Source organism: Girardinichthys multiradiatus, chromosome 5 (assembly GCF_021462225.1).
Source record: "Girardinichthys multiradiatus isolate DD_20200921_A chromosome 5, DD_fGirMul_XY1, whole genome shotgun sequence".
Taxonomy (NCBI): domain Eukaryota; kingdom Metazoa; phylum Chordata; class Actinopteri; order Cyprinodontiformes; family Goodeidae; genus Girardinichthys; species Girardinichthys multiradiatus.
In genome coordinates, this window is record NC_061798.1 from 28,680,894 (window position 1) to 28,692,230 (window position 11,337).

The 11,337-nt window shown below is 38.0% G+C and overlaps 1 protein-coding gene across 2 annotated transcripts; it reads right to left on the minus strand.

The window, feature by feature from the left end:
* Positions 1 to 2,567: 2,567 nt before the first annotated feature.
* as3mt (arsenite methyltransferase) lies at positions 2,568 to 9,840 on the minus strand. Of its 2 annotated transcripts, none has more exons than XM_047366013.1 (11): positions 9,745 to 9,840; positions 9,410 to 9,452; positions 8,303 to 8,430; positions 8,064 to 8,214; positions 6,098 to 6,234; positions 5,942 to 6,011; positions 5,755 to 5,836; positions 4,635 to 4,766; positions 3,918 to 4,057; positions 3,703 to 3,822; positions 2,568 to 3,601 (listed from the first exon to the last, which is right to left on the minus strand). In XM_047366013.1, exons 1-11 carry the CDS (start codon positions 9,756 to 9,758, stop codon positions 3,494 to 3,496), a joined length of 1,125 nt encoding a protein of 374 aa, XP_047221969.1. In that variant the 5' UTR covers positions 9,759 to 9,840; the 3' UTR covers positions 2,568 to 3,493. The 2 variants fall into 2 exon arrangements, with proteins under 2 accessions (XP_047221969.1, XP_047221970.1); XM_047366014.1 differs by having other exon boundaries at positions 9,410 to 9,431; positions 9,745 to 9,807.
* Positions 9,841 to 11,337: the final 1,497 nt, after the last annotated feature.

Sequence of the window (11,337 nt, forward strand, 5' to 3'; positions counted from 1 at the left end):
CACTCAGAGAGCACAGACCTTCACCAAGGCAATAGGGTCAATGATGCATGCCAGCTTTTTTCGATAGTGAAGAGCTATACTCTGAATAACTTCAGGCCACTGTACAGGTCCTTCTCAAAATATTAGCATATTGTGATGAAGTTCATTATTTTCTATAATGTAATGATAAAAATTTAACATTCATATATTTTAGATTCATTGCACACTAACTGAAATATTTCAGGTCTTTTATTGTCTTAATACGGATAATTTTGGCATACAGCTCATGAAAACCCAAAATTCCTATCTCATAAAATTAGCATATTTCATCCGACCAATAAAAGAAAAGTGTTTTTAATACAAAAAACGTCAACCTTCAAATAATCATGTACAGTTATGCACTCAATACTTGGTCGGGAATCCTTTGGCAGAAATGACTGCTTCAATGCGGCGTGGCATGGAGGCAATCAGCCTGTGACACTGCTGAGGTCTTATGGAGGCCCAGGATGCTTCGATAGCGGCCTTTAGCTCATCCAGAGTGTTGGGTCTTGAGTCTCTCAACGTTCTCTTCACAATATCCCACAGATTCTCTATGGGGTTCAGGTCAGGAGAGTTGGCAGGCCAATTGAGCACAGTGATACCATGGTCAGTAAACCATTTACCAGTGGTTTTGGCACTGTGAGCAGGTGCCAGGTCGTGCTGAAAAATGAAATCTTCATCTCCATAAAGCTTTTCAGCAGATGGAAGCATGAAGTGCTCCAAAATCTCCTGATAGCTAGCTGCATTGACCCTGCCCTTGATAAAACACAGTGGACCAACACCAGCAGCTGACACGGCACCCCAGACCATCACTGACTGTGGGTACTTGACACTGGACTTCTGGCATTTTGGCATTTCCTTCTCCCCAGTCTTCCTCCAGACTCTGACACCTTGATTTCTGAATGACATGCAGAATTTGCTTTCATCCGAAAAAAGTACTTTGGACCACTGAGCAACCGTCCAGTGCTGCTTCTCTGTAGCCCAGGTCAGGCGCTTCTGCCGCTGTTTCTGGTTCAAAAGTGGCTTGACCTGGGGAATGTGGCACCTGTAGCCCATTTCCTGCACACGCCTGTGCACGGTGGCTCTGGATGTTTCTACTCCAGACTCAGTCCACTGCTTCCGCAGGTCCCCCAAGGTCTGGAATCGGCCCTTCTCCACAATCTTCCTCAGGGTCCGGTCACCTCTTCTCGTTGTGCAGCGTTTTCTGCCACACTTTTTCCTTCCCACAGACTTCCCACTGAGGTGCCTTGATACAGCACTCTGGGAACAGCCTATTCGTTCAGAAATTTCTTTCTGTGTCTTACCCTCTTGCTTGAGGGTGTCAATAGTGGCCTTCTGGACAGCAGTCAGGTCGGCAGTCTTACCCATGATTGGGGTTTTGAGTGATGAACCAGGCTGGGAGTTTTAAAGGCCTCAGGAATCTTTTGCAGGTGTTTAGAGTTAACTTGTTGATGATTAGGTTCATAGCTCGTTTAGAGACCCTTAACTGTACATGATTATTTGAAGGTTGACGTTTTTTGTATTAAAAACACTTTTCTTTTATTGGTCGGATGAAATATGCTAATTTTGTGAGATAGGAATTTTGGGTTTTCATGAGCTGTATGCCAAAATCATCCGTATTAAGACAATAAGACCTGAAATATTTCAGTTAGTGTGCAATGAATCTAAAATATATGAATGTTAAATTTTCATCATGACATTATGGAAAATAATGAACTTTATCACAATATGCTAATATTTTGAGAAGGACCTGTATGTCAGCTGCTGACAGGGTGAGGCACTATGTGGGAATTTCATTTTGTCGCAGCATGTCTGGCAATGATAAAGAATGCTTTCAAAAAATTGTGGATATAGCATCACCACCAGAATCTAACCATCTGTTCCTTGTCCAAATATGCACCTTGTCTGAAAATTTCATCCAAATCCGTTCATAACTTTTTGAGATATTTTGCAGACAGATGGACGGACAGACAGACAAATCAACACCAACAAAAACTAAGCCTCTTTGCCAGTGTAATAAAGAAATCTGGTTTTAGAGTTGTCAAGTCAAAATTTGCATCGAAATCCGATTTAAGTTGCTGTATGAGCTTAAACAGATTGTTCAAACCTTTCCAAGGTGTCTGCAGTACCATTCTACAAAGAAGAATGGGCTAAAATTTGCCCACAGCACTGTAAGAGATGTATCACTGAAGGCGGTTACTGGATTACAACTTCACAGGTGCAGAGCCTGTAGTGCAATATTTCTGTTGTCAGTAAAGATCATGGATGGTGGTAGATCTGACATTTACTCACAAGAAATACACATTGTATGTGTGGGTCACTTACAAGATTCATTATTTATCAAACAAAATAGAAAAGACCTTTTAGCTGTGTATATGGTAGTTTTTGGCATTTTGTTTCCTCAATAAATACCTGGAACTTGAGTGTTTAAGTGAAAATCTAGTTTCTTTGCCAGGTACACTTTAGCAGCAGTGTAGTGTTCTCAGTGAATATAAAAGTTTTTATTTTCAGATCCCTCTCTAGCTGCTGTAAATGTCCTTCGTTCATAGTAGAAGCAAACTCCACCTTGTTTAATTTTAGTTGTTTGTATCATGACTTAAAACATCAAGTGACACGTCAGGTTCCACACAAAATAGAGGAAACCAAAGAGGAAATGTGTGGAACAATACAAACATCTCATACCAACTGTCAAGATGTGTAGAGTGCACAACTAAGAGTTGTCCGTCTAATACCTTCTCCCACCTGAGCTGTGGGTGTCTGCAGCTCCTCCGTAAGGTACTATGGGCCTCTTGGCTGCTTCTCTGAATAATGCTCTCCTCTTCTCCCCTGTCAGCTCAGGTGGACAGTGTCTAGGTAGGTCTGTGGTTTTGCCATGTGAAATATTTGCACATGATGGATTGAACAGAGCTCTGTGATATCTTCAAAGCTTGGGATATTATTTTATAATCTAGCTCTTCTTTCAATTGTCTGCTGTGCTCCTTGGTCTTCATGATGTTTGTTCTCTGATGTCTTCTAACAAACCTCTGAGGCCTCCACAGAACAGCTGGACATGTATTGATATGCAATCACAGGCTGGTAATTTTGACTGGTTAGGTGACCTCTGAAGTACTGGATATTATTTGGTGGCAACATAGTAAAGAGGGGGGGGGGGGTGGATGAATACAAATACACAATCATTTTTTTAAAATCTCATAACCTTTGAGCTACTTTTCTAAGTAAATTCGGGAAAATCACAAAAGCCAGAAATTATGTGAGATTTTCTTTTCAATTGCCATCTTTCTTCTGTCACTGAAAACATTGTAAAGGCACATTTAGAATAGGCACAGTTTGAAATGTATACCAGTTACTCATTTTAGCGGGCACAAATAAAACTCATGATCTGGAAAATGATTAAAAACAATACAATCAAATAGCATCTAAACTGAACATATTCTGAGACAGCATGCTGCTGCATTTCTCAGTGCTCTTCCTGTGATCATTTGCAGCAGTCAGCAGATTTTGCGCTGCAGCATCCCCCTGTGGCTGGGCTGAGGCCTTTGCTGGTCAACCGTAAGGCCAGTTCAAAGGGATCCACAATGTCAGCCTGTATCAATAATTCAACAGCAATAAAGGCATCAGGAATGCAGAACAGAGAGGCAATAAGCTGGAGGTTTTCTCATGCAAGAACGTACGTGTGACACTGACCTTAGATTTGTCACAAGGCTTACAGGAGCCCCCCGGTGGCTGGAAAGTGAAGTCTTCTGCAAATCTGGAATGTGTCAGGATGCAAGCTGCTTCTCCATCCACCTCTACCACCTGATTGGTCTATTGAAGACAGCCATGTTTGACATAATTTACACACAGTGCATGAGCACAAAACCTTGAGCTGCAGTTTTCCTTTATGCAGGATATATACAGACCTTAAAGGTGTACTGACAGTCAAAGTGGAAGACATCCTCTGCCCCAGTAATGCCTCCATTATACATGACCTGGCAGGTCCTGTTGTTGCCTTTAGGGACTTTGAACAGACGATATGTGGCAGAAACAAACTTGAAGTCACCTGCATAAACACATGCATGAATCGTCAACTGGTTACAAATCATTAAACAAAGTCCACCTGTGTAAGTCCACTGTAGTGTAATGTTTCCAACAATTTAGGTTCAATATGATGTAACATATATCGGGAGGAAATCGCATATTGCACAGAAAAAGAAGGGAGGAAAAAAAGCAAAAACACAACAAACAAAGTCTTGGGAAATCAGGAATGTGTCAAAATCCAATCTGCAAGTTAAAATACGTCACTGAATTAAACCAAATGATCCACAATAAACACTGACCCAAGGGTCCAAACAGTCATGGTTCATCCAATTTTTTCATATTTTCAGGGTAGGTAAATTAATGTAATTAAAATCTTTTTTTCTTTGTCATTACTGTTTCACTTGTCAAGCAGAAATTCAGACATTTTTTGGTTCATAAAACTGATGATGTCATGACCATCTCACAAGCACCAAAAAATAGTCTCAACATAGGTGTGCAACATTTCTGTCCAGCTTAGTTTTGCAGCATTGTAAGCGTCAACCAAACAATGTCAAAACACACAACAAACAACCCATAAGTGACAGAAAACGGCATCAAACCCAGGATGTCCTGCAGTTCTTTATCGTCAACCGTAGGGATGCTGGCCGTAACCAGCCGCGGCTGACTGAAGCCCACTTCCTCAGCCAGCTGCAGCAGATCCTTCCACCACAGGGCTCCACCCAGACATTCACCTGCAAACATAAACCAGCTTTTAGTTTTAACGGTTAAGGTCTCTCACAGACTGCAGCAAGCTCTGAGAAGAATCACTGCTCCACCATGAGACAAAAATCGATCTTGACCAAAAAGAAAACGACTGTCTCAGGATCTAGCCTGGAGAATTATACCTGAACACTTCTTACAAACAAATAGAAGCTGGCAGATTTAGGTTTAAAGAAGTCCTAATTTTACCAACATGTTTTGTCTGACTGGAAGTAATATTGACATTTTGCAGCTAGAGTTTAGACTGGATTGGAGGGAGCTAAAAATTAGGGTGATGGCAAGGAGGCCTTCCAACCTCAAAGATTCAGAGCTCATGAAAAAAGATAAATGTTAAAACAAGGAAAACATGCAAAAAGCTGGTTATAGGAAGGGCTTGGCTGCTATAATACCAATAAAGAATGTTCTATCCATTATTGAGGATAGCGATCAATTTTCACATCTTTAATAAAATGTAAATAAAAAGAGATCAATTAGTTTTTTCTAAATGTATCCTCCTTTTTCATTATCTTATCATTGATACCCGTTTCATTTCCTGTCAGAAACAAACATTTTAGATGAATGAAAATAACATCAAATCAATAGTTGCCAGGGATATGAATAATTTTGGGTTTATCTGTAAAAGTTGGAACACCCTGAAGGAGTAAACAAAGCTCTCACTGACTACTTCAGAAGCTACATCTCTCAGGGGTCAACATCGGGACAGTTTGCACTAAAACTGGGTACTTACCCAAACCCAACTGAAGAGATTAGCTTTTCAGATTAGAAAAACGTTAATTTCTAAAACAAACAAAAAAAACAAATCTTCTTCTAGCATATTACCAAACCAAGGAAAATGTTTAATTTGGTCATCAATTGGATTAGATGTTTTTACCATAAACATGCGTCTTTGTTAAAATAAAGTTCTGATTTTGTTTAGGGCAGCTGAGTTTGGTTTAGTGGGAGCAGAACAAAGTGACCCACCCCACAACACTTTGTGATTTTTAATCTCCTCTGTCAGTCGTCCGTTAGAATAGATGTCACTGAAGTACAGCTCACCCCCATCCTGAGGAGAAAAACAATGTTTGTAGTAAAAATGACAGCAACCCGAACTCAAATCTACACCGTTTTAAATAGACAAAACTTTATTAAAATGGATAAAGCTGAGTACCTTGAGTACACTGTATGCCTCAGCCAGCACCTGCTTCTTGTCTGGGGAAAGGTTCACCACGCAGTTCGATCTACGCAACATGAAAAACCAACAATGTAGAAAACACCAGGTACTATAAGGAGAAGCAAGACAGATGAAGGAAGGATGATATCTTACATGATGATATCAAACGCGTTTTTTTCCAGACCCGCCTCAGTTAAGGCCTCGATGTAGCCCTGGACAAAACTGACATTTGGCTTCTTGTAGCTGAACTCCTTCATGTGATAATCGGTGTGTTTTCTGGCCACTTCTAGCTGTAACAGAAGAAAGATATCGGAGTTTTCAGGAAGGCTGCACATGTAATCTGAACATGTGTATTTTTGATGTATTTTGATTGAAACATATTATGAATGCATTGCAGCATTCATAATCTTAACATTTTCCTATTTCTCCTATTACACTTCTTTGTAACGTGTTGCAAAACTTCTATATTTCCACCCCAATTACATGACTCAGTTTACCAACTACTTTAGTAATGTACACTTCTTAACGTTCAGTCAAAAAGCTTTTTTTTTTTTTTTTTGACAGCTGAACACAAAAAGAAAAACCAACAATATTTCTGTATTTTACTGTTCAACTGTCCAGCTGCTCTTCATCTTTATATTAATTTAAAATGTGTATTTTATATATTATTTTAATTAGCTTCCATTCACCTCTTGAACTATTTCATTCCTGAAAATGAAACTCAATTACTAGAAAGATTTAAATTCAAAAATCAATTATTTTCCAGATTATATTTTCATTTTTTTTGTTTGTTTTTTATATTATAGATATTTGACAAAACTTTCACCTACTTGTGCTTTATTATCTTTTTCCCCATCACCAATCATTAAACAACACACTCTATTTTTGGCATTTGGACAAACCTTCTCAGTAAAAATCCATAAAGAATCTGAACCCAGTTCCAGAACATTGCATCCAGTTTAAAACCCACCAGTGAAACCAGTTAAAGTATCCAAAGGCCAAAAAAGCTGTGAAATGGCCCTTTGTGTGTATTTATCAGTTACTAACTCCGAAATCAAAATGATCATCAAATTGGACAAAAATTTAGGTTTTGTTGTGGCAAAACAAAAGTGAGGTTTACCATATAAATAAAACCAACATAAAAACTATATTTTTCATAGATTTGATTTTTAACTTTTAGATCATTGAATAAAAAAATAAACTCTGGAAATGTAATAATTTTTCTGGGTTTTTTTTCTTTCATTTTTCCATACTTATACTTACTCTGAAAACAAATAAAAATTTTATTTCAAACTTCGGTATAAATTTCAGACTTTCCCCGAATGCATAGAAACCCGCATACTTTTTAAACTGTCCTGATAAACTGCATTTTCTTCTAAATTACATCCCCATGTCTCTATGGAAACAGTTGCTTTATTTTATCTGAAAGTAAATCATTTCTTGCTTTGAATATTACTTGCGTTGTTTTATTTAGATCCTGACATTTTATAGCTTTTGATTTTAAAAAGAGTTCATTTATTTGGTCTCTGTAGCCGGCGTTATCTGTTAATCTGATGGCCCTTTTCTGCATTGTACACATTGTTTGCATCTTATCATATCATAATATGCGTTTCACTGAACCTCTACACAGTAAGACAGACGTGGAAAGGTCATGTTTTCTTATTTAGTAGATGTTGTGTTTTTCCCAGAAAAACTCTTCTCAATCTTATATTAAAGTTTGTTTTAGTCAATTTAAAAGACAATTTATTCATATTCTAACAACGTTTTGCAATTCCATACCAGAGCAGAAAACCTTTGTGTGACATGCATATAACACTTTTTCTTTACCTCTGATTCTCTGCATACGTCATTAATTGGCATTATTTATATTGTTGGCGGTAGAGGTGAGCCTTGAGGTACATCACATGTACAACTTATAATTTTGTATTTTTATTATCTTTTGTCGTACAAATTCTTGTCTGTTGAGTATATACCTCTCTAACCAGTTCAAAACATTTTGAGCTTTTTGTTGAGCGTCTACAATGTTTAGATCCACTTACAGAAAACACCTTAAAGGAGAAGAGTCAGTCTGTGTTTTGACAACAGAATAAGGTGTCATTGCAATGCTGATGCTCAGTACCTGGGCCTCAGTCATGTCGATGCCAGTGACATGGCCTTTCTCCCCAACTAGCAAACTCAACATGTAGCAGTCCCTTCCACTTCCACAGCCCAGGTCCAGTATCCTGCAGCCCTCCAAGCACTCTGGCACCACCAGACCACACCCATAGTACCTGGTTGGGGAGCGATTTAGAAACATATCAATCTCAAAGCTTTTTTTTCCAGAGTCAAAAGGAAAATGCATCACCCTCCCCTAATTACTTGGCAGTGACTTCAGAGTGAACTTTCTTCAGGGCTTCCCGAACAAAGGTCGGAGGAGGGTGGGCTGGAGCTACACAGGCACCGGTCTTCAGGTCCGATGTCTTCTGGAGCCTCTTTCCATAATAATCCTGTTTTTAGAGAGAAAAGCTCAAGCACTGAATACAGGTCAAATTGTATCCTCTATCCTGGTGGTGCTGCTGAAAGACAGATTATGTTAGCAACTTCGGCTATGATACCAGCAGCTGCAGTAAAGCAGTTTGTTCTGGTACCAAATAATGTGCAGTGAGCTTTATTTTTGAAGTAACTGGTTAGTTCAGCAAAAGGGCTTTTTTTTTGCCCTTTTATGATTATCACAAACCTGCAGATATGTCCTTTTGAAACTTGGATACTTATTAAACTGTTTGCAGCTTTACCTTTGGTAAGTTATGGTTTCAGCAATGAATTATTCCTGCCCTCAGATCATTTTTCATCAGTTAACAAAAAAAAATGTGGCTGAATAATCTAAATTTTAAGCCCTACATGTGTGTTGTTTTTACTTTTAAACTACAGCCCAGGGAGGAGGAGGAGTCTTACCTCAATGCTTGGGGATAAAAGCTCTGAGGTGAGGAGACAAGGTACGATTTTAAGTTTGAAAAATATTGAGTAAAAGGGTTTCTTTCCCTCTCTGACCGCAAGCTCAACTTATAAAACAAAATTATTTTATCAAGTCATGCTTACTTGTGAGAACGATCAATCATTGAATCATAAAAAGAGTTCACTTGAGACCTTTGGACTTTTATGGCCCACAGTTGAGTCCCCAGCTTTGGAAACCACTGTCTAAATAAAGGACAAGTTCAATGAATTTGAGAACGCTGATCAGTCCTATCTTGTTTTTTGGACTGTGGGAGGAAGCAGGAGAACCTGCTGAGAACCCATAATGCATACACGGGAAAAACATGCAAAGTAGAAAGACCCCATGCAACAGAGCTCTTCACCATTTTTCAAAATATTGTTTGTTTTGGAGGAAAAATAAATCACGTGGCAGGGATTTTTTTTTTTTTGCGCACGAAAAGAACAAAATGTAAATGCAAGAAATGGCAAAAGGATGGCGAAATGACGTCACATTACCTTAACATCCACGTGAACGCTGCTGTCAGAGAAACCTTTTTGGCTGGCAAATAAACAAATACATGAATTAGTTTAAAGTTAACTTACAATGCCAACGTTTTGGTCTTGACCGTGACTATAGCTGTATTTAAAGTGATTAGACCGATAGCTACTGCTACTGAAAACTTACAGGATAATTAAAATACGGAGACTAACTTAATAAATGTCATTTTGAGATAATTACATGCCCCTGTTTCGGACTTATGCGCATACTAAAACCTGAACACTCCTCGCCTACTTAACTGTAAAATGTCACTTCAAAACAGTTCATCACAGGAGGATGAAGTACTCCTTACCTGTTGTGAGCCATTATTAGGTTTGAAGCCTGAATAATGAACGTCTGAAAGTCAACAGAGGATCTCACTTCCTGATCCGCTGCGCCCCCTGCTGGACGTTCCCCCAAATCACAGTCCACAAGATTAAACTATCTTTTTCTTTTTTACAACTTTATTGAACTATCATTTACAAACAAGCCATTTGTACTAAAGATTCTTTTTAAATCTGCCAAAGGTTGCATTCAAGAAAAAACAAAAGAAATAAAATCAACAGTCAAATAACAAATTAGACTGTTTCAAATTTGAGGGTTTCTAGATCACATTCTTTCATAATACTGAGACATTTCTTTGCATTAGTATTTTCCATGACTTTAATGGCTTTTACATAAAATGGAAACTCATTGAAAAATCTACAGAATTAGTGAGTCATTTTCTTCAATTTAGATTTGTGTATGTTTTCCCAAGATCAGTGTTCACCAGAAAAATCTTTTTTCTTTTCCAAAAAAAGCCTGTATTTAATCAAACACCACAAATGGTCGATCTATCTTAGACTATATAGCAACTTTATGAAGCGATTATCTTTAAATTCATAACTTTTATATTAATCCAATCAAAAAGATCAGAACTGAGGTCAGTTACGGTTGGCTGTGGACTCTGAGTTTCAGCAGCATAGGAGAGCAGCCTGTGTAAAAACATGTTCAATCTTTTCTGGACTTTATTTAAATTGTAAATTCCATTCTAACGTATTGGAGCATTACTTTCTATAATTCAGAAAGTTTATTTAACTTTCTAACTGTGCTTACAATTGTGACTGCAGCCTCCATGTATATGAAAATGATTAGTATTTTTATACTTATTTATCTTGTGATTTATCAACAGGACCCCTTTTTAGTTCATGGTTTCTATCAAAAGGGAGAGTATGCAGTAGCTGGGAATTTATTTAAATGCTTTTTAGAAAAAAACAAACAAAAAAAACATTTAAACCCTTTCATTTAATTTCACACAATTGTTTTTATCACAAGCTTTAAGTTTAGCATATTTATGTAAATAATGTTAACTCCTGCTTGTTTTTAACCAAATCACCAATGCTGCAATTATTCTTCCACCTCCAAAAGCTCCTTTCAGATAAAAAATGTATTTTACATTACTTTCAAGGTTAAGTAGACTGTGCAGGAACTTTAATTGGCAATCCACTGAATTTCCGTATGGTGTGAGACAGAAGCCGTTTTCTCTTTGCCTTAAATATGGAAAAACAATTTAAGACAGATGTGTGTTGATCCTCCCATGTCAGGAAACGGCTACCTGAAAAACAGCTACACAACAAAACTCATCCAAGTTTACAGAGTGATAATTAAAATGTTTTAAACAACTGAAACTGTGACAGACCCACAACAATGCTTTACAAGGAGGTAAAGCAAATCTCCAAAGTTTACTGTTGGAGAATGGCAACAAAGAGCCTCTTGGGGTCATCCAGTCTCTATAACTATTTAAGGCTTTTGCACACATCTCAAAGTTGTAAGAGACACCAGTGAGTGATGGGGCAATTATTTGCTTCAGCCTCACTGTATTTATTTACCATTCCTCAACACAACCTTTAATCACTCATCCAAACCA